The 27,756-nt window shown below is 34.7% G+C and overlaps 2 protein-coding genes and 1 long non-coding RNA gene across 27 annotated transcripts in view; 2 read left to right on the forward strand and 1 right to left on the reverse strand.

The window, feature by feature from the left end:
• zgc:113298 overlaps nt 1-27,318 on the reverse strand; it is a 59,621-nt gene extending 32,303 nt beyond the window's left edge. For 10 of the 25 annotated variants that reach the window (XR_012397375.1, XR_012397381.1, XR_012397379.1 and 7 more), the window contains exons 1-2: nt 10,571-10,766; nt 1,573-1,905 (exon numbers count right to left, since the gene is read on the reverse strand). Coding sequence is in view for 16 of the 25 variants with exons in the window: in XM_073936500.1 (XP_073792601.1) it covers nt 1,573-1,905; nt 10,571-10,622 (385 nt within the window). In the remaining 9 variants the exon portion in view is untranslated. Of the gene's footprint in view, nt 1-1,572; nt 1,906-9,326; nt 10,201-10,570; nt 10,767-15,078; nt 15,142-16,911; nt 17,347-26,050; nt 26,125-27,151 lie in introns of those variants that run through there. The other 15 variants (XR_012397382.1, XM_017353426.4, XM_009296019.5 and 12 more) reach the window with 13 other exon arrangements.
• On the forward strand, nt 10,341-26,024 carry LOC141380151 (uncharacterized). Its single transcript, XM_073937143.1, has 6 exons — nt 10,341-10,383; nt 15,700-16,008; nt 16,903-17,190; nt 17,265-17,378; nt 19,098-19,165; nt 24,939-26,024. Exons 2-6 carry the CDS (start codon nt 15,864-15,866, stop codon nt 24,984-24,986), a joined length of 663 nt encoding a protein of 220 aa, XP_073793244.1. The 5' UTR covers nt 10,341-10,383; nt 15,700-15,863; the 3' UTR covers nt 24,987-26,024.
• On the forward strand, nt 20,625-22,606 carry LOC137488896 (uncharacterized). The gene is made up of 3 exons (XR_011008171.2): nt 20,625-20,722; nt 21,321-21,368; nt 22,219-22,606. It is a non-coding gene; the product is annotated as an uncharacterized lncRNA (long non-coding RNA).
• Nucleotides 27,319-27,756: the final 438 nt, after the last annotated feature.

A 27,756-nucleotide genomic window follows, 5' to 3' on the forward strand; every position in this document is an offset into this window, starting at 1 on the left:
CTTAAATTTTTTTTTAAATCGGAAGATGAAATTAGCTGACAAAAGCTCAAAATGATCCAGTTTTCCCCACAATTAAAGCTAACATGTGCTTTAATTGTAGAAAAATGTAAATCAAACTTATGAAATTTGAGGGCTCATGGAATCAACTAAAAGGTGAGGAATGGACCATCTCTGACAGCTTGTGACATCATCTGACACATTATCTGAGTACGTTTACATGGACACCAATACTCTGATTTTAATATGATTAAGACACTACTCTGATCACGAGACTACCACGTAAACATTCATTCATTCATTCATTTTCTTGTCGGCTTAGTCCCTTTACTAATCCGGGGTCGCCACAGCGGAATGAATTGCCAACTTATCCAGCAAGTTTTTACGCAGCGGATGCCCTTCCAGCCACAACCCATCTCTGGGAAACATCCACACACACACTCATACACTACGGACAATTTACCTACCCAATTCACCTGTACCACGTCTTTGGACTGTGGGGGAAACCGGAGCACCCGGAGGAAACCCACGTGAAGGCAGGGAGAACATGCAAACTCCACACAGAAACGCCAACTGAGCCGAGGTTCGAACCAGCGACCTTCTTGCTGTGAGGCGACAGCACTGCCTACTGTGCCACTGCCTCGCCACACCACGTAAACAGTGAATTTTTAATATCTTAAAGGACCACAGACACAAACAGCGGAGGAAACATTTATAGGCTGGTGGCGCAATGACGTTGATGGATCTATGTGCTATAACATGTAACAGGGAATCATGAATGGAACATTCAAAAAGCAGCTCATGTAAACACCTGAATCATATTATTGTCTTATTCAGATTAAAGCAAATCATTAGATCACTGATGTCCATGCAAAAGTAGTCACAAGCCCCAAACCCAGAAAAAAGGTGTTCCCTGATTTTGAAGACAGCCTTTCCACAGGTCAGTAGTAAGCTAATCTAATGTTAATAGCATAATGCAAACCTTGAACAACAAACAAATGATGAAAAGAAATATATTAATGCAATTAAAAAAATATGAATTTATGTTTACTTTAAACTTACAATAAATATACATTTATATGGTTCAATTATAATGATTAATATATATATATATAATTTTTTTTTTTTTTGTCAATTAATTTTGTGGCTAAAAGGTATCGGTTCAGGCACTGTTTTGGCACTGGTACAATTTTAAAAGTATCGATTTAGCACCGGTATCGAAAAAAACCCAAACTATACCCAACTCTAGTGATAATATCTTTAAATGTGGAGGGGGGGGGGGGGGGGGGGCTCACGATATTTTGCAGGGGAAAAAGGGGGTCTCAGGCAAAAAAAAAAAAAGGTTGGGAACCACTGCTGTATAGGAATCAAAATACACACTATTAATAATTGAGATTCTAAGGGTTTCTAAATAGGACCATTTGTTTTTCCTTGGTGGTTTGGTTTACATTTAAATGATACTAAAATGACACATTTTTATTATTATTGAATGAAGTGGTTCCATTAATGTAACCTTAAATTAAGAGTGCAGATAAAGAAAATGAAAGGTTCTTTAAACATTCATGAATTACTCACCCTGGACTGTAACATTAAAGATCTTTCCACTATTGCCGTTGACCACTAGTTGATATTCTCCAGAGTCTGTGGTGTTGATGTTTATGATGATCAGAGATCCAGTCTTAAGGTCCAGCTTCAGTCTGCCTCTGAATCTCTCAGTGCCTTCATTACACTGAACATCTGTACACATATCACTGACATCTCCATTGAGTTGAGCGATGCGAGTCTTATTAAAATACCATTTAACATCTTCATGCTGTTGTTTCATAACACCAGTGTGTAGAGTGACTGATTCTCCCTCCGTCACAGACAGCGACAGGGACACAACAACTGCATGAACACTGGTCACATCTGAAGAAGATAAAGTCAACATAAGTAAAAAAAAAAAAAAAAAATATATATATATATCCAGTATATCCTACAGATTTAGAGTAAAATGAATATTATATATAATTTTTTATATGATTTATAGCTCACATTTCTGTGACAAAAATAATAATTTACACAACTGTGGTAAAGTAGGCTTCATTCACACATTCAGACATTCTTTGCAAATGCTAAATGGTGAAATCATATTAGCAGCCAATGAATATCAACATACAACATTGCTTACAGTCAAATAAATAGTGCTAACGTTGTTTTGAAGTCAAGTTAATTTTAAGTGAAGATCACAAGAAATAAGGATGTTTTCCCCAAGCGGCAACCTCCAGCTCTCCCTCGTGAAGCTACAGTAATACAAAAGTAAAAGAAACTGTAAATCATCGAAATTACGCTAGTCCTGACTCTATAATAGAGCAGATGTCAATTGAGCCCACAGTTAAAATGAAAAACTTTACCACAGAAAAAAGGTGTTTATAGCCTGGTACAAAGAACGATTTTGGTTCATACAGCTAACATTACCCTTCATGACAACTGTGAGGGGTGAATTTTTTATAACTCATTTGTTTCCTTTATATTAGGTTTTATCAAGTCTGCATAATTAAGGGTGTGGCCACTTAAGTGACAGCTAGGTCTCGGTGGTCGCCGTCATGTCACCTCAGCTGATTCCGGCTGATTAGCTGCTGAACTCTGCATATTCATCGTATTTTTGTGTTGTTTTATGTGGCTTTACACAATCAATTGCTTTTGTTATTATTTCCTACAATTATCAGATGATATGGCATACTGTGTGCACTTTATTGTGCTTAAAAACCATTCACGTGGCCTCCATTTCCCAGGTGAGTGAAGTTATATACTTATATACCATCTCTATAAATGCATTGGTCTTAGGTTCTTGCTGTAATACACTTTAAAATTTGACAGATTCATGAGCTGTAGGCTCTAGAACATTCATCTAAAACATTGTCATTTATGCCTGGATTTCATAAATAGCCTTGCATTTACCAACAAAGATTATATTTGAAGTATTTGAGAGTAATTTGCATTTCCTCCTGCAGAAGAACAATGTTTAGTGGCTCAGTTTATTACAACAGTGTAAACACTTTATTGATATAGTATACAATAGAGGTGTGAACCTATACTGGTCTCACGGTTCGGTTACGATTATCATGCCTTCGATTTGGTTCAATTCGACATATCGGTGTATTGACGATGCTTTCCATACAGTGTTATATTTTAGGGGAGAGGCTATAACAAGCTGTCTGTATAAACACAGACACACAGCACCACACTGTCTCTTATTCAAACACATACACAAACATAGACAGCACCAAACAAACAAACACAAACACACACACTTAAGCCCTCGCAACAGGGAGAGCTCGCGCAGAGCAGAGCAGAAAAACGGAAAAAAAAAAAAAAAAAAAAAAAAGACGAAAAAAAGAAGCACTTTTCCAACGGTCCCTTACTGAGAGCTCCTCTCAGCGCGAGCTCTCCCGGCTAAACACATATTGCGAGGGCTTAAACGGAGCAGTGCTCGTAATGTCGAGCGAAAAGAAAGACAGCTGTGAAACATAACCAGCTTTGTCTTTTTGTAGGAAACACACTTAAGATCTTTTTAGGGTAAGAGGTTTTTGAGTTATTGCCGGCTATAACTGAATGTGTCAGGATTATCGAAAACAAAACCAACTGAACCACGCTCATTTCTGGCTTCCCTCTGAATATACAGCGACCTTAGCATTTGCCTATGGTGCCTATGCCATGGGCTGGCCCTGAGTTGGCTGAGTGTTGTAAATACTTGCGCTCACCTCCCTCGCGACAGAGCGCATAGGAGATAAATGACGTCAGTACATAATAACCGGTCAAAATTATTACTGAACTGATACCGTATTGTCCGCGTCTGCATCGCGGTGCACCGAAAAGACAATTAATTTTGACACCCCTAGTATACAACCAAGCAGATATGGTCAGAACACAAAGGAGTCGCAGGTAATAAAGTATAGCGTTTCTCCAATAGGAAAGCCTGTCTAAGCAAAATGCTAGCATGCGTCTGTAGCTCTGCTCACACTTCACTTTAAATGGCTACCCTCAGTTGGAGCAATGACACGCAAACAAAATGGCGCCGGTTGGCCACACTAACTTGTAGCTACTTTTGTGCTTTTCAGAAACCTATAGGTAGGGCCAGATGGAATCTGCGGACATTTTTGGCTATTTCTGCATGGAATTGTGTTATAAATCTGCAAATTTATGTGGAATTATTTTCAGAGTATCATAACTAAAATCTTAATATATGGAATACAAAGTAATAACTTTTTAACTTTTATGTAATGTTTAAAATGCAAATCCAATTAAATCCACTTTATTTTAGTAAACAAAGCAAGTCTCTCATATAATAGATCTACTAAAAGACAGAAAATATTACTTTACAAATTGCACTGTAAATAAATTAAATGAATATTTTCATATTAGTCGATAATATTACTGTAATTATTTTAAAAACTGAATAAATATAAATGTACACACATTTACAAAAGTAAATAAACAGAATCAATGATGGGCTTAAAATCTGCGAAATATTGCGCGTGCAGATTCCATGTGGACCTACCAATGGTTGACGTCATGGATACTACGTCCATATCTTTTAGTCTGTTTTTTCCCCCCCTAATGAGACATAACAACTGCTATTACACAAATAAAAAAGCAGCATATTTGCTTGCACTGAACATTCATAAAATAATTGTAAAGGTATGAAGTGCAAAACATGAGCACCCATCTTGTGTTTTGCGCAGGGTTGCCACTCGTCTCTTAAAATAAGGAATCGTCCCGTATTTGAGAATGAAATTGCACATCCTGTTTTGAATCAATACGGGATGGGTTTTGTACCGTATTTTTAAAATAATTTTTAAAAGTAGCTTTTCATGCAAATCATCCCACACGCATTTTATGAAGATGCATCATTTCGTACTTTTGATTGACTAATACTTGATGTCATCGTTAGTTTGATTGGTCTTTGTCCAGTGAGGAGGGCGGGTCTTTTAAGCAGAGTCTGTCAAGTCTTGACAGAGAGTGATGGCAAATGCTTCTCCAGGTGACCCCGCGTCTTAAAGTTTCAGAGATTAAACGCAAGCGACTGAAAAACTACTGCAGAAAGTGGGAGGAAACAACTGGCTGCAGAGTGTTAGAAATTGTTATTAAGCCAACTGCACGAATTATCGGAGAGCGTTATCTGTGGCTCATGGTGGTCTGTGGGACAACACGCCCCTGGAGAACAGCATTCCTGCAATGACAGAGCTTGTAAAAATCAAAGCAGTCAGACAGTTCTCAGACCCCAAGTCTCTCCCGAAGCAGACATGGTAATAACAGTGTAATAATCAACAATATTTAGGTTAATTGCTTAATTATGTTACAAAATGTGACCCAATCTGTGAAAATCTAGCTGGAGTGATTTTTTTTTGTACTTCACTGTTTTGTACATGAAATAAAGAACAGTCTGAAAATATAATAATATATGTATTTAATATTAACTGAGTAAAACAATGTCAACAACTGAAATCACAGTGAAATGAATGGTGAAATGAATGGCTACAGTCAAACTTTACCTCAGAATTAGATTTGGCCTGGTTAAGGTTAAGTCAGGCACATAAAAATAATAATTTAATACTTTTATTTAATACATTAATAAACAACATAATGCCCATGTAAAGAAAATAAACTAGTAAATTGCAACTTTCCATATTTTAAAATTAGAAATTGGCTATATGAAAACTTTACTACACTGTAAAAATCCTGGTTGCCTCAATTGTTTAAGCTGAATCAAATTAATCATAAGTTCATTGAACTTATATTATGTTAAACTGACTTAAAACAGCTTGCATAACTTATACAATTCAGATAGAACATGATTAACTTCAGGGCTAATGTTTGTATCTAGCTTATGTATGTGCTGTTTCCATGTTTGGATAGTTGTTACTGCCAATGTCAAATATTTTAGCCAAAATCTGTTATCAAATCCACCCTTTAAAATTAGGTTCATTAGTATTTTCTTCTCTCCTCTAGGTTACAGCAGCTGAGTTAACGCAAGTGTCTATTAGGGTGCTTTCACACCTGTGAATCGATTCAGTTGTTCCGAAACAGAGCGGTTCGCTTTCACACTGCAAAGTTTCTAATCGGTCCAAAAGAGCTAAAACAAGTCACGTGCGGGGAAACTCTCCTTACATTGGTCAGAGTGTCAGGGTTTATTTTGCAGCGTCCCGCTCAGCTGTCAGGAGAGGTGGTGGTTTGATGGTGATTGACAGGGTGCGCGCGTGACGTGTCTGAGGAGAGATGCGGTGGGGAGGGGTGAGAAGGGTGCGCGACGATGCCTATTTGAGGACTGGGAGAGAGACGCGAGATTACCGGGAGATCATCACTCGTTTGCGGGCATCCGGAGACTCGCGAAACTTCCCGCCATACTCATAATTCTCTCTTCATATAGCCGTAAGCCTATTACATATCCATAAAACACTGTGATATAATCGCGCTCGGATCGGATCGCTTTCTCACTGCAATCGAACCGCTCCAGGGTTCGTTTCAATCGAGCCGAGACCACCTCATTCAAGCGATCTCGGAGCGATTACTTTGGCGCGGAACAGAGCGCGATTGCCCTGTTCATATATGCCAATCGAACCGCGCTAACTGGGCAAACGAGACACGTTCCGAAACAAAAGTGAAGGTGTGAAAGCACCCTCAAACATAACATCAGCTATATCAGTGCTGCAGAGTTGTAAAACAGAAAGACCGACCGCATCTGTTTTCACAGATTTCAATAAAGACAGTTTATTTTAATGTCCAAGTGTTCATACTTTCCTGAAAACAAATTTTAAGTTGCAATTTACCACCACTGGCATGCTATTGGGCCTGTGATCACTGTGGTCTAGGCCCCCCAAGGAATATGGCACCCGCTGCAGGATGCGTCCCTTATTTTTTGGTATCAAACTCTATATGTATATATAACAATACCCTAGTTTTGCGGTACACAAACACAAAGCTTAAATATGAAAACTACATGAAAATCACATAACTTTCAGATAATAACCTTAGACTGTAAATATATATGGACGTAGTATCAGTGAGGTCACCCATAGGTTTCTGAACACTGCAAAAGAAGTCACGAGTAAAAAAAAAAAAAAGAAAGAAAAAGAAAAAAAGCCACAAGTAAAAAAAAAAAAAAAAAAAAAAGAAGCTACAAGTAGGCGCGGCCAACCGTCAACATTTTGTTTGCATGTGATCACACCCATGGCAGGATACCAAACAAGGGCAAAGAGGCAGAGAGTGAGCGGAGCCAAAGACACCTGCTGGCATTTTGCTTGGACCTGGCTTAGACACACTTTACTTTGGGAGAAACGCTTAATACTATATCACCTGTGACTCGTTTGTGTTCTGACCGCATGTGCTTGGCTGTACACGATATCAATAAAGTGTTTAGTCTTTTAAAAACATTTCTGTAATACACAGAGCCACTAAACATTGTTCTTATGAGGATTTTCTGCAGGAGGAAATTGCTAATTATTTCCAAAAACTTCAGATATAGTCTGTGTTAGTTAATATAAGACTATTGATGAAATCCAGCATAACACTGTATGACAACGCTTCAGATGACTGTACTAGAGCCTACAGCTAATCAATCTGACAAATTCTGGAGTGCATTACAGCTCTAAAGAAAAGTATAAATGATCTTAAATAAAACAAATACATTTACAGAGATGGTATACAAGTATATAACTTCACTCACCTTAAAAATGGAGGCCATGTGAATGGTTTGTGAGCACAAAATAGTGCACACAGCATCCCATATATTCTGATAATTGTAAGAAATAAGTCTAAAAAGCAATTGACTGTGTAAAGCCAAATAAAACAACCCAAAAATATGATGAATATGCAGAGTTCAGTGGCTAATCTGCTAAGTCAGCTGAGGTGAAGTGATGGTGACCAGCAAAACCTAACTGTCACTCAAGTGGCCACGCCCTTAATTATGCAAACTTAATATAACTTAATATAAAGGAAACGGATGAGTGAAAAATTCACCCCCCTCACAGTTGTCATGAAGGGTAATATTAGCTGTATGATCCAAAATTGTTCTTTGTACCAGGCTATAAACACCCTTTTTTCTGCTGTAAAGTTGGCCATTCTAACTGTGGGCTCAATTGAAATTTGCTCCATATGGAGTCAGGACTAGTGGAATTTCGATGAATTGCAGTTTCAGTTACTTCCCCATAGTCACGAGTGAGAGCGAGAGGTTGCTACTTGATAATAACACATCACTATGTAAAAGTTACTCTTATTCAGGAAATATTTCTTTGTTACAGCCTAAAGATACACTATGTGGGAAAATTTGTTTTACTTCACAACAAAATAAAGCCATACGTTCCTTATTTCAGCCACTTATTAGTAAACCCTACATAATTTCATATTACTCTGGGTTCATCAAGGATTTAAATTGGAAAAAGGTATGGTCATTGCCTAACAAATTCTTTATTACAAGCAAATTTAAAGAGGTCTCATTTAAAATTCTGCATACATTTTACCCTGTCAAACATTTTCTTTCCAAGTTTAGACAGGATATAGATCAAAACTGTTCTTTTTGTTTGTCACAGCCAGAAACTGTACCTCATATCTTTTGGAATTGCCAGTTCACAAAGAAAATATGGTACGAGATGACCAATTTCATAAATGAAAAATTATTGCCGAATTTCTGTTTAGAATACCAACATGTTATTTTTGGGTTTTTGATCTACAACAAAAATATAAAGAAGGAAGCTTATGTCATTAATATGTGATTATTTTTTAAAAATAAAAACCATTTTATCCTGCTATACTAATTGAATTAAAAAACTATACAAACATCATAAAGCAAAGCACTAATAAAAAAGCCATTAAAACCGCTTTTTTACTTGAAACCTGCAAGATCTTGTAATTTCACAAGGCCCTTTTCTGTTAGTATGTATATATACACATTGTCTTGTACATGTTTTGTTTTGTATACCCCTGACATTTTATTTTTTCTATTATTATTTTATTTGTGTGTGTGTATTTTTTTTCTTTTCCTCCATTTCTTTTTGTAATAAAAAAAAAAACTTGATAATAACACAAGCTCTAATTCCAAATCAAATGTTCTGTAATAGATTCAAAGCTTCAGTGAAGCAGTATTCAAAAGCGTCCATGATATTTATATTTAAATTATATGGTAAGTTTCCTGTTGGTATACTGTCATTTTAGTTTATGATCAAATTACTTAGTTACGGCGGCATAGTCAAAACCAAGTCATTTTTGGAACATGCATGTACTGTAGCCTATGGATATTATTAATTGTTTTGAAATTACGAGCAACGCCCTTGATTACAAAGCGAAAGTCTTACCAAGAACGAGTACAATCAAGATCCAAGAGAACAAGCTAAAGACATGTGTCATTTTGATGACGAATCCATTCCGTACACAACGATGTTCCGTACAGATGACCTTTTAACGTTAATCTCTGAATAAATACTTATGGGTCGTAGGCAAGCTATATATCTGTTTAATCTTTAATTCTCACTCTTTCAGCCCCAACCACAACAGAGACATTCCTACTATATGTTTCCGAGTAAAATCAGTAAGTTTGCTACGTCCACCTAATGCGCTTGAAAATAGAAAGTGGGCAAGCTTAAAGTGCGAGTGTCGCCTGGGAGGGGAGACATTTAAAGCCCGACAATATGCTTTTGCATTTAATTTATGCATCACACGGTATTACAGTCTTTATGAAGTGAATATTACGTTATCACAAAATGTTAAATAAATTATATTTTGTTGAATAAATGCTTTGAAACGGGGATGTTTAAACATCAATTGTGGGTAAATACCGCATGTCGCAAATCTCCGCCTGAAAGACAGGCTGCAAACGCTGTTTGGATCCTCATTTGCAGTAATGATGTTTATATTCATAAAAGGTCAGTCAAGTTAGCTTCAATGTGCATGAATTTAATGTTTTAATATTTTAAATTGTCATGCTGTAATAAAATAAACATGATATAAAAAGTAAATGATTTTGAAGCTATTTCATTTAAAACTTTCATAAAAGAGTTATTTATTATATCATTAACTTCAAGTTAAACACAATAATAGTATATTCTGACATAAGATTTTAATAAGACTTCAAACAATGCCCATTTTTTTGCCGAAAATTAAAGATATGCACGGAACACTATTTTAGTCGTGTACGGAACACCGTTAATACCTATCATCTTCCGTACACATGCGAAGGCGGTACTTATTCCATCTTTTCTCAAAAACTACTGGTCCAAAAGACATCAATCAAGATTTGGATTGTGCAATAGGTATTCCCCCAGAGAATGAACACACAAGCATGCTTATCTGGTTTTCAATGACGGAGGAGTGGTCGTTTGAGTGCGCTGAATAGCGAAAAGTGTACGGAACATGGTTAGTCTACGTTAAGTTTCCTGTTGGTATACTGTCATTTTAGTTTATGATCAAATTACTTAGTTACGGCGGCATAGTCAAAACCAAATAAGTCATTTTTGGAACATGCATGTACTGTAGCCTATGGATATTATTAATTGTTTTGAAATTACGAGCAACGCCCTTGATTACAAAGCGAAAGTCTTACCAAGAACGAGTACAATCAAGATCCAAGAGAACAAGCTAAAGACATGTGTCATTTTGATGACGCATCCACACGGTAACGTTAAACATATTCTGATTAATAAGACTGTTTTTTAACTAAAAAGATCATTTCGAAAAGTTTGCGGTTTTCCTCTAGACTTTGTCAGCAACTCACTTCCTCTGCGCGAACGCATGCACTCTTCTTCTTAAAAAAATGGCGGTTGCCATCCAGCGTTTCGGTGCATTACCGCCACCTTCAGCTCTAGAGTGTGGATCGGAGGGTTCACAGACATTTTTCCCCCTCTTTCCACCCTTTCACTCACACCTTAAACACCATTCTCATAGTAAACACCAGTTTCTCTCAAGAACTTTATAAAAATTCTGAACTGTACCCTGTCCTTTTTTTCTTAGTAAAGCTTTTAATGGATTTTCCTGAATCCCTATCTCCCTTAGATCATTTATTTCCTCGACCCCTCTGTCCTTCATACCTGTTGCTTTTTAAAATCACATGTTCTACTGACTCCTCTTCACTACAGCCCTCACACAGTCCAGTTTCATGCTTCCCTATTAATCCAATAGTTATATTAAATAAACAATGGATGTCCCAGTCTTAATCTGATCACTATTCATTTTCTTCAGTTACCACTATACTGACTGTTTAACAACCTGTTGAATTCGAGATAAAAGCCTTTTTCTCTGTCTTGCCTCTCCTGCTTTTCATTTATTCTTACCCATATTAGACTTTTTACTCTTGCTTTACTAACGTTTATTTTCATTTTTACATTTTCTTTTGTTAATGCTCTTTTTGCTCATCTGTCAGCCATTTCATTTCCCCTTATCCCTTCATGACCGGATACCCATATAAACTTCCCTGACTTGTTATTTTTGTTATACACTGGCGTTCTGCAAACAAAATATCTTGTTGACTTGATGAAAATGACCGTAGACTAGCAAGAGCTGATGCGGAAGACTTCTTCAACCCATCTTTATGCTATAAACATACTGTAGCTGGCACCTCCACTTTGTAAACCCCTAAATCAGATGTTCCTCTAATTAATCCTATAATTTAGTCTGGTATGACAATCCCAATACAAATACTCCAGTTTTAGGGTTTTTTTTTTTTTGCTCCATCTGTAAATCTCTGTGTTTGTACTCTTTATATTTTTCTTCAACTCTAATAAACATTCTTTCCAGATTGGTGCTTTGCCTTATTCCTCTAACACAGTCTACCTCTGGCCACACTAGTCTCCATAGAGCAATCTCTGGACAGACGACAGTGGAACATATCCTCAAATTAAACACTTTAAAAACAATTTGCCAGCATCTCTCCACACCGACCAAAATTCTCCTTTTGACTTTTCCCGTTTTCCCAACTCTAATACTGATTTAGCAATATGTGTATTTGAACACTCTTTTAAACCTACCAAATAATTAGCCGTCAACTGTTTCCTTCTTAATTCCAGTGGCAATTCTCCCGTTTCTACCAGAATAGCTGACTCTGGTGTTGTTTTAAAAGCTCCACAACACAATTACTTAAATTTTCTTTTTTTATTTAACTTGGCTGCTGACCATCTAACACTGACCGTATTAAAACTACATATATTTTATACAGTGATAGTAAGCTTGCACCCCACCCCCTTCCCCTAAAACACCTCATTGCATTAATCACCTTTTTTACACAATTCCTCCATTTATCTGATGTGGTGTACAAATGTTAAATGTGAGTCTAATTTAATTCCTAAAAAAAAATAATAAAACATTCAACCCTCTCTGCGTCTTTTCCATTCATCTGTAGCTTAATCCTTCTAGAATTCTTCTCCTAGTAAAGAAAAGAGACAGTTTTTTTTTCTATGGAAAACTGAAACCCCCAATCATATCCCCACTCAACCACTTTATTAGTTGCTTTCTTCTTGTAACTTCTTAATTACATGTTCCATATTAATTTCTCTCTTCCACAATGCTCCATCATCTGCAAATAGACCTACCTATATCTTCTGGTACCTTCTCCATCACATCATTGATCATTATAATCAAAGTAATGGACTGACTGGTGATTTTTAGGTTAAAACTGTAAAATATCCACACACTTGGCTGTATCGTTAGCCCAGGGAAAACCATATAACAAACCCAGTAGATCATGGAAGCAAACACCTAAGACAATATGACCCCAGTCTGTCATCGGAAAGAATGGGCTGTCATTACTGTCTTCTCAGAGGATAAGCAACTCAGTCTGTGAATAATAATGAGAAACCAATGCATCATCACTCCACCAGCATTTGAGCGCTACGTCGCCGACTTTGATCCACCCCCAATAATGTGTTTAAGCTGACAAAAGCTCCTAATTATCCAGTTTTAAGCTATAGGTACTAATGTTGTATTAACTGATGCTCAACACACCTATTGTAGATCTGTTAGAATCTCAAAAAAAAGTACTCCAGGGTTTTTTAAACCTATAATTCATACTCTTAGTCTTATTATTGAGTCCTACTTCTGCTATATTTTCCATTAAAGTTGTCCTTTGCCAGGAAATAGAAAATGAAGAGCATATACTTAAAGTGTACAATATATTAAAAGGCAAAGTTCACACAGCCCAGTTTGATGTTACCCTATAATATAAAGTGTTTAGTCCACTTTTATTCCACTGACTATTTTTAGTCTGTTTAAGATGGTCTCTCCTCTTCTGTTTTACCTTTAATTTTCCACGCTGCACACTTTTTTCTACTCTGCCATGCATTAACAAACAAACAACACTCTTTCCTAATAATCTCCAAGTCTGATATCTACATCTATGTTGTTGTTTTTTAATTTTTTTTTGTGTAACGCTTGTTTAAAACTCTATCAGCTTTTTTATTACATTTACATTTAGTCATTTAGCAACTTACAAATGAGGACAAGGAAGCAATTTACATAACTATAAAAGCAACAATGAATAAGTGCTGTAGGCAAGTTTCAGGTCTGTAGTCTAAGAAGGAAAGTATTAGTACTTTTTTTTTTGAGTACAGTTAGTGGTATACCCAGAGAGGCAATTACAGATTAGCAAGTGAAGTGGAGACTAAATATAGTTGAGTTTTTAGTCGCTTCTTGAAAACAGCGAGTGACTCTGCCGTTCTGATGCAGTTAGGGAGTTCATTCCACCAACTGGGCAGATTGATTTATTACCTTTTATACCTACATGAGCTGGGACTCACGTAAGTTTAATTTCACATCCTTTATCTTTAATTCCTATATACATAGACAATATATCTTAAAGAGTCCCTATTATGGGTTTTTGAAAATGACCTTTCATGCAGTGTGTATCACAGCTCTAAGTGAAGTGAGCTAAGGCTTAAATCTGAAAGTGCGCCATGTTTAAAACTATTGATTCATCTGTAAAAGACGACTCAGAGTAGTTTGAATGAATTATCGAGGTAACAAATTTTTAGACATGTCGGCGTGACCAGAGGTGGGTAGAGTATCCAAAATCTAAGTACTTGCGGAAATCTTTACACAAGTTAAAGTAAAATTAACAATCTTAAAAGTTACTTAGTTACATTTAATATATATATATTCATTCATTCATTTTCCTGTTGGCTTAGTCCCTTTATTAATCTGTGGTCGCCACAGCGGAATGAACTGCCAACTTATCCAGCAAGTTTTTATGCAGCCCTTCCAGCCGCAACCCATCTCTGGGAAAAAAAATTAAAAATTATATATATATTTATTTATATATTTATTTATTTATATATTTATTTATTTATATATAGGGCAACACGGTTGCAATGTCCACAGCAAGAAGGTTGCTGGTTTGAGCCACAACGGGGTCAGTAGGCGTTTCTGTGAGGAGTTTGCATGTTCTCCCTGCGTTCATGTGGGTTTCTTCTGGGTGTTCCAGTTTCCCCCACAGTTCAAAGACATGCTGTACTGGTGAATTGGGTAGGCTAAATTGTCCAGTGTGAGTGTGTGTGAATGAGTGTGTGTGGATGTTTCCCAGAGATGGAAAGGGCATTCGCTGCTTAAAAATGTGCTGGATAAGTTGGCGGTTCATTCCGCTGTGGCGACCCAGATTGATAAAGGGACTAAGCCGAAAAGAAAATAAATGAATGAAAATATATATGAATCATTTTCCAAAGGACTGGACTGGGTTGGGGCTTGCTTGCTTCTCCACCAATAGATTTTCACGATCTTTATTTTTTTCTTGAGAAACCTGTAAAAATTCAGCCCTAATTCCTAGTTGGATTTTTGGAACAAATGAAGATGAAGACTTTAAGTCACTAAGTGGATCTAAAGGCGTCTGAATCATCAGCTTTTCACCTATGGCCTTTCTATCTTGGCTTCATCTTTGCTCAATAAATCTAATGATAAAGTGTGAGATGTCATGGATGTCCATGATGTCATGGAGATGTTGTCTAGTTTTTAGATTTTACCATTTCCAAAGGTTTCAGATTTGTTTTGTGAGCACATCTGTGAGATTCACAAGTAGGCAGCAACAAAATTTTCACCTACAAACATGTACAAAAAGCCCATCACTCTCACCTACAAAACTGCCATCAGACCACACCTCTGAAGAAAACCCGACCGCAGGCTGCAGTTTGACTCCTGTTTAAGGTGTTAGAATCACAATGAGAAACAGCAGACCTTATTAACATTTTCCACCACACATAATAGCAAATAATGTATTGATTGATATTACATATAAAACGTTTTTAAATCAATAAAACGTTTTTAAAGTAACAATCAAGACACACTTTAGAATTAAATATTAATATTTGCACAATATTTCTACTTCAACCACCATTTTAACCAAAAATCAGTTGCCTGTTTTAAAATATTTATGTTGTACGTACAAATCAAAGACTATTTGCGCATTTAAAGTAAAAACTAACCAAAATATAATTAGTATGTAACCATTTATCTTTCCTAAAAATAAAGGAAACAGGAGGGTCAAACTCTCTTGTGGGCGGATTCATGTTTTCAGAGGAGAGTTGCTTTTTCTTTCCACCAATCTTTCGCTGATCGTCTGGAGAAAATGTTTAGCATGTTTGCTTTATGTTTTTGCTGGTGCCGTTTAATCTGTAAGTTTAATATGTTTTATTTCACAAAGAGAGAAGCCTCAAATTGAAGCCTTAAACTGTGTATAATTTGAATGTTTTCCAGGTGTGTTTGGCGAGTCTGTGTCAGTGACGGAGGGAGATTCACTCACTTTACACACTGATACTAAAATACTTAAAGACATACAATGGAAATTTGGAGCTGAAAACTCTCTCATCGCTAAATTTAAAATAAAGAGGCAAAACTTCTCCACATATGATGGTCCTGATATGAGATTTAGAGACAGACTGAAGCTGGACAATCAGACTGGATCTCTGACCATCATGAACATCAGATCTGAACATGCTGGAGATTATGAAATGCTGATCAGTGGAGCAAAACTGATAACAAAAACCTTCAGCGTTTCTGTCTACGGTGAGTAGAGATCATTTGTGATTGATCAGTGCTGATCAAACTGTCATATTTTACCAAAAGAATATTTAACAGTTATAAAGTTAAGCTTCATCAGCAGGACTTAAATAAGTGGCTTATGTTCACAAACAAAAATAAATCTAGAGTTATCTGTGCACAACTTGTAATGCTAATGGATTATATGCTAGCATAACAGAAAACCTCCAAATTAGTCTTAAAAATTATTTTGATTATTATTATTTTTATTTTTATTTTTTTCAAAATTTGTAGTCATTCACATGAAAGCAGAATGAATAGGCTTTTCCAGTGATTTCTGGATTGGTTTGGTAGGAAATGACAATGTTTGATTGAGAAACACAACTGTTTGAAAATCTAGAGTCTGAGGGTTCAAAAATTAAGAATAAAAAATTGAGTAGTAAAATATTGAGGAAAAAATAAACTGCCTAAATGAAGTGTTTAGCGATCCACATTACCAAACAAACTGTGAGTTTTAGTATATTTGCTGTAAGAAATGTATTACATGTATATACATAGGAAAAATACAATATATACACCTGCAACATAAGACCAGGGTCACATATGAAAGTGTTCCAATATGCTTATCAAAGAAGTATTCATTCTTTTTGTAAAAATAAATACATTTAAAACTGATTTGTAATAAAAAGAAAGACAGTAAAAAAGAATAAAGAATCAACTTTGAATTGTATGTAAAGCTGTTAAAATGTCATAGAAACAAATTTACAAAAACAAATAACAAAATAACAAAAGTGCTTTAGTTCTTTTAAACCTTCATATTGATTAGCTAATGTGACTTTACTAATTTCCATATTGAGGAGTTAATAAATGCAGTTTGAGATGATTTACTGAGGTGTCTCTCCATTCTCTGGTGTTTTCCAGCTTGTTTACCTGTTCCAGTTCTTATCTTCAACTCTTCTCAGTGTTCTTCATCCCAGTATAATTGTTCAGTGGTGTGTTCAGTGGTGAATGTGAGCGCTGTGAGTCTCTCCTGGTACAAAGGAAACAGTGTATTGTCCAGCATCAGTGTGTCTGATCTAAGCATCAGTCTCTCTCTACCTCTGGAGGTGGAATATCAGGATAAAAACACCTACAGCTGTGTGATCAACAACACCATCAGCAACCAGACCACAAAATCCAACGTCAATCACCTCTGTCAGCCATGTCCAGGTATTGCAGTTCCAAAATTCAGGTTTAAGCAGAATTTCACTCACAGTAACAATGGTCTCCTTCGGGTCCTTCAGACTCAGGATATTTGCTAGGGTTTATCTCTGCTGCTGCTGCTGGATCTCTGTTAATCATTTCTGCAGTCGGGATCTTCTGCATCTGCAGGAAACACAGAAAGACAGCTCAAGAAGGCAAGTGTCACCTACTGCTTTTAGTAATAACATACTAAATATTATAAAATATTATCTAAAAATTCCAGTTGTCCCTATACAAATCGACCGTGTGGAACCCAGCCTTTTTTTAACAGTGTTTCTTAAAGTTACAAACGTTATGATTTTTAAGCAGGGTTCAATGCTATGGATTTGTTTGCTTTTTGGAGTTAAGAAATAGCTTTTGACTTCTTTTTTAGTGGGGCCAGTGAAAATTTTGGCATAGTATATAAAAATCTGAACCACTTGCCTGATGGGTTCTGTAAAATATATATACAGTGGAAGTCAGAATTATTAGCCCCCTGTTTATTTACCCAATTTCTGTTTAATGGAGGGAAGATTGTTTCAGCACATTTCTAATCATAATAGTTTTAATAACTCATTTCTAATAACTGATTTATTTTATCTTTGCCATGATGACAGTAAATAATATTTTTCTAGATATTTTTCAAGACACTTCTATACAGCTTAAAGTGACATTTAAAGGCTTAACTAGATTAATAAGGAGAACTAATCAGGTTAGGGTAATTAGGCAAGTTATTGTATAATGATGGTTTGTTCTGTAGGCTATCGGAAAAAAAATGAGCTTAAAGCGGCTAATAATTTTGTCCCAAAAATGTTTTTTTTTTAAATTAATAACTGCTTTTATTCTAGCCGAAATAAAACAAATAAGACTTTTTCCAGAAGAAAAACATATTATCAGACATACTGTGAAAATTTCCTTGCGCTGTTAAACACCTTTTGAGAAATATTTAAAAATGTAAAAAAAAAAAAAATCAAAAGGAGGCTAATAATTCTGCCTTCAACTGTATATATATAGTATATACATACATTTTATTCATTATAACATTTCTTTAAATACAACTGACAGTTTAAAAATATACAATTGTGATGTCCCTAAATTTGAACAAAAAACTAAATTTGGAAAAAATAAAATAAAAATTGATCTATTGAAATAATTATTCTATTAAAAAACGTTGGCTAGAATTATGCATTATAGGCTTAACTTACAGAGAGAAATAACAGATGGATCGAGACTACAGTCAGATCATGAAGCAGATCAATGTTGATCTTTTTGTTGAGGTGTCAAAATGAACAGAAATTAACAAAACAACAGGCTTAATACACACTATTATAAGATTAAAATATGGAAAAATTATCAGATGGCCATTTCAGTAAATTTTCCGAATGGATAAACAGCCCTCTGTAATATTTTTGCATGCTTTCACTTTCGTATTCAACATGATTATATATATATATATATATGTATGTATATATATATATACATATATATATATATATATATATATATACATACATATATATATATATATATACATATATATATATATATATATATATATATACATACATATATATATATATATATATATATATATATATATATATATATATATATATATATATATATATATATATATATATATATATATATTATAGTCAACTATAACTCAGCATTGCAGATCATGTTGTGACTATTGTAGGTGCACACATTGCAATATCAAGGTTGAAACGATATATTATGCAGCCCTTTTTCAGAAGAAAAATATGTAAAACTTTTGATTTGTTAAAAACAGAAATGTAGATCTGCATTAGCTAAATACGGAAAAAAACACTTTCTGGATATTTGTTACATTTTTTTTTTTAAAGTAAATGTTTTAATGCATTTTTTTTGAACAGTTGAGATTCAATCAGAGGAGATCACTTATGCTGAGACGGTGTTCACCAAAAGACGTGCGCCTGAATCAGTAAGACACTTTATTATTCATTCATGACTATTGTCAGTGTATATGTAAATCACTTGTGTTTTTGTCCACATTTAACCCTGGACTACAAAACAAGTCACAAGGGTAGTTTTTAAAGGAAATTCAGACTTTAATAACTAATTTTTAAACATCATATGAAACCTTCAGTCAAGAGCAGTGCGCGATTTTGTCCTTGTCTTTTTTGTTTGATTTATAAAGATAAACACAGTCACCAGCAGGAATATAGTGTACTGTCGCTTTAAGAGCCACACAGTTCCGGTTGTGTTTTCAGTTTCACATGCCATTTCATTCTTAACTCTTTATGTTCACTTTTTTCTTCATAACAAACAGGGGTGAATGTAAATAATCACTAAGTATATTATATAACAATAATTTGACGATTTAGGTGCTCACTTTAGGATGAACACCCTACATGTGTGGGTTCTTTATTGTAACATTTTAACAATACAAAAAGAAATATATATACACATATACATGCCAGGGGGTAAGCATAAATCAAATACAAAAATACATATGTAAAAATCAAATAAATACATTTTAGAGTTCACAAATTTTTAAAGTGCGTAGCGTTTTTTTATTAAGAGAGTCTCTGATACTACTAATATACAAGCATAATTCCGTCATCAACACCTTAAAGTTGGGTTTCTTATTGGTAAATTTACATTTATGAATGTAAAATTTTGTTAGCAAAATAATTAAATTAATTAAATAAAAACAATTTTCCTCTTATATAGGGTACATAGAAATGCCAAAAGTACATGTTCCCACAACAATGACAGAGGTTTAGAACACTGTAATTTGTTATTAATAAATTTTTGCACCTCACTCCATAAGTTGACTGAGTATGCGCAATGCCAAAATAAGTGTAACGCAGTCTCCTCATATTCATTACAAAAAATACAATTTATATCAATCCCACTTTTAAATTTTTGTAAATAATGTTTTGCTGGATAAAATCTGTGGAGATGTTTACAAGATATTTCTTTAATTTTATTTCTAACATGGTATTTCTGTGGTAACAGCCACACTTTTTTCCAGCAAATCAGTTGATCCTTTAATAAAGACATCCAATAAGATTGAATATAAGGTACAGTAGTAAGTTCTCTTTGGAAAAGGGTATGGATAGCTTTATTATTACTCTTGGTACACTGTAAAAAGTGCTACACTCACAAAGTTGGTTCTATCTACTTTAAATAATTGCAATCTAGTTAATTTTATTTGTTTTATACCAAAAAAATAAAATTTGCTTCCTCTTTACTTAAAATATATCAGTTTTTATATAACTGTATATTTTGAATAAAACTAATGCAATTTATTTGAGTAGATTTTTTTACGTGGTTATTGTGTAGAATAAATGTTATAAAAGTGAGTTGACACAGACAATTTATTAGAGCAGCTGTCGATGTGGGCAGGTGTTCATAAAACGTGATTTTAATAGTTTGGCGTGACTCCTTTTTCATTGCCCGGGATTTAGCAGGCAGACGCAGCTTCTGCAATGGTCGACATTAACTGCTCCCAGCAGCGGATCTGATTAACACGGTAAGTTGCAAATTTAGCCGAATGATAATTGTAAAGTCATGCAAAACTGCTGTCTTCGCTAGGCAGGTGAGGTTTTAGCTTTGTAAATTGTACTGTAGCCTCAGGTATGTTAACAGTTAGACTGCTCTCACATGGAAAGCTAAGTTGGCTAACGCTAACCAACGCTAGTTTATGCTAACGATTAAAAGTGATATTATTGAATAAAAATAGTGAAAGTAGTTTTAAAACACTTAGTAGGTATAACTAACGTTGCAGAACCGATTAACAAGGTCACTGGTGGGCGGTCGGGGTGTGGGGGTTCAGTTTGCTAGCGCTAACTTAGCTAAAGTTAGCTCACCTAAGTTATAGCAGCACATTAAGGATGGATATTAAATGCAGAAACGTATGCAACAGTTAAGTAGTTTGTGTTTAACGTAAGAGAAAGTATAACTTAAAGTTTGTGTTTTAGAGATTTAGTCCATAAGTTTTTTAATGCTGCATAGTGAATAAATTACAGATTTACAATTTATTTTAACTTAAATTACATTTACTACTGATGTTTACAGAACCATTTAAATTGTATGCACCTCATTCTAAAATGCATGTTCTTGGTCTTTAGATACCAAAGTGATTTTGTTACCTGTGGATCTTCAAACTTCACATCCAGGTAAGAAAAACATTAGATACAACTACAGCTATAATTATTTGCAGGCAAGTAAAACATTGGTAAAATTGCAAACAATAGTGGGCTCCATAGAATTAACTTACATTTGATATCTGAAGATTTTTTATGTGTGCAACAGTAAAAACAGTATAAAAATATCCTAATGCAGTTTCTTATTATCTGTCAGTCTTTCAATAAAGCTAACTGATAACACTGAATCACTGAACTGTCATTTGCCAGTGACATTAAATTTGAAGAAAAAAAGTCAATTAAATGTAGCTTTAGCAAAAATTTAATGTAAACCTTAATGTAATGTGTAAAATGGCAATGTATTTATTTATTTAATAAAATTTGTATTATGACGTGCAAAGTTTGGTGCAAAATGAAGATGACATTTAAATTATAGAACTTGTATTCTATAATTTTCATATAGCCATTTTCAAACAGTTTTAATATCTAAATTAAATACACATTCTTATGCTTTATAAGTTGCCAAAATAAACAAAAAATGTAATACCTAAATTTTAACAATTCTTTGATTGACAGGAAAACACAATGACATGCACTGTTACACTGAGTAAAATCACAGTTTTCTTTAAAATTTGATAACTAAAAACACCTGGAATAATGTAATTACACAACCTCTATAACCTTTTTTTATTTTTTAAATAGAAGTTAGGTAATTTTAACTAAGGTAATTTTTAACTGATAAACTAAGGTGTTTCATCCATGCATCATTCTCACTGGACTTTTGTAACTTCACTTGTAGTTATTTCCTATTCAGTATTTAGCTATTTAATGTTGTTTGGTAGCAACCACCTGAACTCCTGTTTCTTTTTGTCTCTACTAATAGAGTTGTGAGGAATCAGAGGTGCATGCGGCTGCCCACAGGAAAAATTTGCCATCAGCCCAACACAGTTTGGATTATCATAGGACTGTCAGAGGTTTGCCAAACCTGTCAAATGCATGATGGCTCCTGTTTGGACTTACCGATGTCCTCGACTTCAAGTATCCATCAAAACTGTATACATTTGAGATATATTAGAGACTCTTTGTGGGACTGGACATTATGCATCCTAAATCTTTATCAAAATATGCAAATCTCCTCACTGAGTTGCCTTGGATGATTTCTCAATAGGATCTGGTATTATTAATGTTTTTATTTATGTATTGTGTACGTGTAGCCACATTAATGGCCTATTTTGTAGTCACTATTAAAAGGAACATCGATTGATATTGAATACATGTTATGGTCTTTAATCCATCTTCCCATTCTTATTTAATTGTTATTGACAGGAAAGTCTGTTTATCTGTTTTTACTAGTGTATATTGTGCTTACAATATAGAAACGAAGATTTATTTTCTGAGGTTACAGCCAGAAGTCAATTAAATTAGTTTTAAATGACATATGCATGGTTAATTTTATTTAGATCATTAAGTTCATAATACTTAATTAAAATGAGTACAGTCAACATATAGCAATGTATAAGTAAGTTAAGTTTAACAAAAAAAGTAAGTTTATCTGATTTGAGTAATTTTAGAAATATTAGTTGGCTCAACTTAATTTTATTGCATTTGTTTTAAGCAATGTTTTAGTGTTTAAAATACTTAAAAAAGGCTGGAAGTTGAATCAACCTAAAACGTCCGATGCAACCACTTGCCTCACTTTTTATAAGTTAGATCTAAGTAACATTTTTTACAGTGTATATATATTAAAACAGGTTTTGCCCACATATGATTTAGTGACATCAAAAGACGATGCATCAAAAGCATGGACTTGATTAATAACTCTAAATAACATATGGACCCCTGAAGGAATTGAATTATTAACAGTTGAAAATTCTTGTTGGGTAATTGAGATTTTGTAATAAGAGAAGAATTCATCGTAAGAAAAGAGTACACCTTCTTTATTATATAACTGACTAACTAGATTAATTTTGTTTTCAAACCAATGTGTGTGTTCTGCTTGTCTCTGAGGCTCAGCGACACACACACACGCACGCAACAGCATGAGCTCCCTTTCGTGCTTTTAAAAACATGAATGAATTGAATACACCTCAATAAATGATGCATGTCTCGTGCAGGAAAACCACGTTACAATACATGCTTTTACTTATTTTCATGTGAAACTAAGCTGGTTTTAGCTGGTCGACCAGCCAAGGAGATGACCAGCTAAAACCAGCTTGGCCAGGCTAGGAGCCCAGCCAAAACCAGCTATATCAAGCTGGTCATTTCCCAGACCAGGCTTGAAATGGCGAAAACCCAAAGCCAGCTAATACCAGCCAACCAGCCTATAGTTTAAGCTGTTTTTTTCAGCAGCGTTTGCAGAGGATCAAATGTGTAATGTTGGAAAGGGTGCAGAATATGACGCAATAATCATTTTATCTCGACTAATGTTTTTTTTTTTGTCAGCCAAAATCGAAATCAAAACTAAATTTCGATTAATTGCACAACCCTAAAATGCATGTGCACACTTCACATTTAAACTAGAACAACAGTATCATATTTACACATCGTTCACAGCACTCCTCCATTTACTCCGTCTGATACCCTTTAGAAAGGGAGGTGGGGGGGCTATTTTTGTATAAATATGTGCTTTTTTTTATCCAGAACATGACGCATGATGGAATACATTTAGCCCCCAATACCACAAATGTGGGTTTAGTGTGCGTAAAATGCACTACTTGTTTCCAGTCTTGTCTTGTGCACTTGATGTTGCTTGCATGCACTTTCAAGTGGCCAAAACCACAAATCTGGGTATTTACACAAGTCCAAAGTCCCTTTAAGACTCGGCAGCCATCTTTAAAATACTTTCCTTTTTCATTTCCCCTAATAGCGTTATTTAAAGCTTGCAAATAAATTTCACATTTCAAGATATTAGATTACAACAATCTCACACGTGTTGTTTATATGCTCTAAACTCAAAAACTTATTTGTAAAGTTGCATCAGCCGTGCATTTGAACAGTTTCTATAGCAACCAAAACTTATAATGGTAGTGATAGAATAGTGATTGGTGATCTTTTATTTTATCTTTTTACTATTTTCATGCAAAGCAATGAACCCTAGATACAACAAAATGCAGTTCTTCAAACTAAAAAGCACTGAAATAATGAAATGGCAGCCCAGAGTCCTGATCTAAACCTGATTGAAAAATCTCTGCAGACAAACTTATAGATAAAGAACCAAACTTTTAAAGAGATTGACCAAATTTAGTGATTTCCTGAGGTATTTTCTTAGGTACTTTTGTTCTATTCTTACTCATTTTTGACTGCTGTAGCCTTCAGAAATATTTAATGAAATGCTTCATGCTAGTCATTGTCGTTTTGATCAGTGTTTTCCACAAAATATTGCACAAAACCAAGTACTTTGGTTATTTTGTAAAACACTGTTTCTCAGAAATAAAACCTGGTCACTGGGCCAGTACCTAATTCTGAGAGTCTAGCATGGAGCAACAACAACTAAAATGACAATGAAGTATACTAATTCTGCAATATCAATCTCCACTGTATACTGTATCTAAAGCTGATCAGGATGAATTTTAGATTAACTGTTTTATTATGTGTTTTTTACAGAAAAGTAAAGAGGATCATCAGGTGGTGTATGGTCAAATTAAGACATGAAGATAAACTTTAATATTTTGGCAACTACCTCAGATTGAAAGTCTAAAACTGAGTTTTAAGCTTGCACTTGCGACTGAAGGGATAGTTCACACAAAAATGTTAAGTTACTTACTATTTACTCATCCTAAAGTGGTTCCAAACCTTTATACAAGTTTCTTCTGTTAAACACAAAATAAGCTATTTTGAAGAATGCTGAAAACCTCTAACCACTGACCTCCATGGTATGAGAAACAAATACTACGGGTGTCAATAGTTACAGGTTTACAGCTTTCTTTAAATTTTTTCTCTTGTGTTTTACAGAACAAAGAAACTCAAACAGGTTTGGAACAAGCGAAGGGGGATTAAATGAAGACTGAATTTTTAGTTTTAGGTAAACTACACTTTTAAAAACTAATTACTATCCATGTAACAGTGTTTTTTAACAACTTACCAAACTCATTTAATAATAGATTACTAAAGCCTTATGTGTACCTCAGGTGGAACATCAGTGTGAAACAAAGTGTGAAACGTATGTGCAAAATAATCACTAGGTGTGAGAATGCACATTTCTCTGTTTTTCTTTTTGTGTGTACTACCATGTGGTTTGATGTGATGGACTAACAGCTTCTGCAAGAGCTTGTGAAGGTACAATGCCTGTTTGATCTGTTTCTGAATGCATGTCTGTGTGAAAAACGTGTGGCTGCTTTTTCCATTTCTGCTCACGTGTGACCGTTAGACTTCTGCTCTACATACAACTCAATGATGAACTCATCAGTTCTTTTAGTTCACAAAGATCAAACCAAGTAATAATATTACCATAAAATATGAAGATATCAAAAACATATTCATGCATAATGCCGTGGTTTTGCTGATGATCTCATGTGGTTTCACTTTTAAAAAAGAAAACATGTTTGGTTTTTTACCTCTCTTTGTCTTTAAATCATACTATGTGAATATATGTCATGTTTCATCTGTGGCTCTAATACTTATGGTACTTATGTGGAATTTACTGCTGTCCAAGGTATATAATAATAAAGAAACTGTGTGAAAATTCAAATGAATTTCTGTGTGTGGGTGTGATTTACATTTGCAGTGTCTCAGCTTTAGTTGCTTTAATTATTGTAAATTCTAGATAAAGCCTGCTGAAGGTCTGCTGCACCTGTTAGAATCAGAAATAAAGGTAAAAACCATCACTACAGTCATTTACGGTACCATTAAAAGTATAGAGTACCTAAAAAGTCCAAACACATACAATTTGAATATGCATCGTTAGATACAAGTGTGGATTTTTTTTCAAAAAGACTCTGAACATATTGGACCTCCAACTTTAGATCAGCTCAGTAAAGGGTGATATTCTGGCGTTTGATGCTAATTTTGCTGAGGATTTGTATCTTAAAACAACTAGGATTTTATAAAAAAAATTTTGTTACATGGTTGATGAGTAAATGACGACAGAGTTCCCTATTGTTTTGGGGTAAACTATCACTTAAGCACGAGTCGTCACCAGTTATTTAGGAAATACAGTAGTCAACATTTCAAATAGATCACCCTTTCATCAAAGTTGTCTGAAAAATAAAGAACAACACATATACTTGTCTTAGGACAATTTTGATAAACTTTTTAAATGTTGACTACTGTAGGGACCACCTAATCATTGATAAAGCAGTTGGGATGTTAAGTACAATATTATAAATGTGGGGGAAATACATGTTCTAGCTAACCTAATATTGATTAACATCCCTGCTGAAAATAACAGCTTAAAACAGCCTAGGTTTTAGAGGGGTTTTGGCCATTCCAGGCTGGTTTTTAGCCATTTCCAGCCTGTTCTTAGCTGGTCAGGCTGGGAGATGACCAGCTAAAACCAGCTGGTTTTGGCTGCGCTCTCAGCCTATGCCCAGCTTAAACCAGGCTGGTCAAGCTGGTTTTTAGCTCATTTTCCAGCCTGAGCAACTAAGACCAGGCTGGACATGGCTGAAACCAGCCTGAAAATTGCCAAACCCGCTCTAAAACAAGGTTGGTTGACCAGCTAATAAGGTTTAGGCTGTTTTTTTACAGCAGGGGTGACATTTAAACGGTCATTTGTAACTGCAACAACTTGTTCGGATTCTACTCATACAATGGCGGGACGGGACCTTTAGTCGCTAAATTTAACGAACCCAACATAATGGTAAATAAAAGTCGCATACCTGTGTTTTACTGGATTCAGTCTGTCTATACTGTTCAAGATTTGGCTGGATGTTTTAGTGTTGTATGTGTATAAATCCGCGGAGCAGGTGTAAAAGCGGTTCAACTCATTTTACCTCATTCTTCCAGAGCAAAAACAGTGGCGCGCTTGAGCTCGGCTTCTGTGAACAGTAAGCCCCGCCTCCTTTGATCTGATAGGCCGTCACAAACATTCTGACAGTGACGAGCGCTGTTTGACTTCTGCACTGAGCCAGGCACTAACAACATTAAAGAAAAAATAATAATTTATTTATATATATATATATATATATATATATATATATATATATATATATATATATATATATATATATATATATATATATAAATGAGAGTATCAGTCTGCCTTTAATGCATAATAGCATGATAATACATGTATTTATTTTCTCACAGTATATTTACATTCTAAGCTACTGTACTATCAGGGATGGGCAAAAATAGATTGAAATGTGTTTTAAAATAAAATACCAAATATTTTAAACATGTATCAAAATAAACTACAAAATACTGCAGCCACAACAAGTATCAAAATAAAATACTGTTTATTGTATTTTTAAAATACAAAATA

The sequence above is a fragment of the Danio rerio genome, chromosome 22, assembly GCF_049306965.1.
Source record: "Danio rerio strain Tuebingen ecotype United States chromosome 22, GRCz12tu, whole genome shotgun sequence".
Taxonomy (NCBI): domain Eukaryota; kingdom Metazoa; phylum Chordata; class Actinopteri; order Cypriniformes; family Danionidae; genus Danio; species Danio rerio.

What these genes read in the sequence shown, in the direction of transcription:
- LOC141380151 (XM_073937143.1), top strand. Translation starts at nt 15,864, where the DNA reads ATGAGATTTAGAGACAGACTGAAGCTGGACAATCAGACTGGATCTCTG. An exon ending in CAGAAAGACAGCTCAAGAAG is followed by an intron (nt 17,379 to 19,097) that starts GCAAGTGTCACC and finishes TTTTTTGAACAG; the next exon opens with TTGAGATTCAATCAGAGGAG. An exon ending in AAAGACGTGCGCCTGAATCA is followed by an intron (nt 19,166 to 24,938) that starts GTAAGACACTTT and finishes TGTTTTTTACAG; the next exon opens with AAAAGTAAAGAGGATCATCA.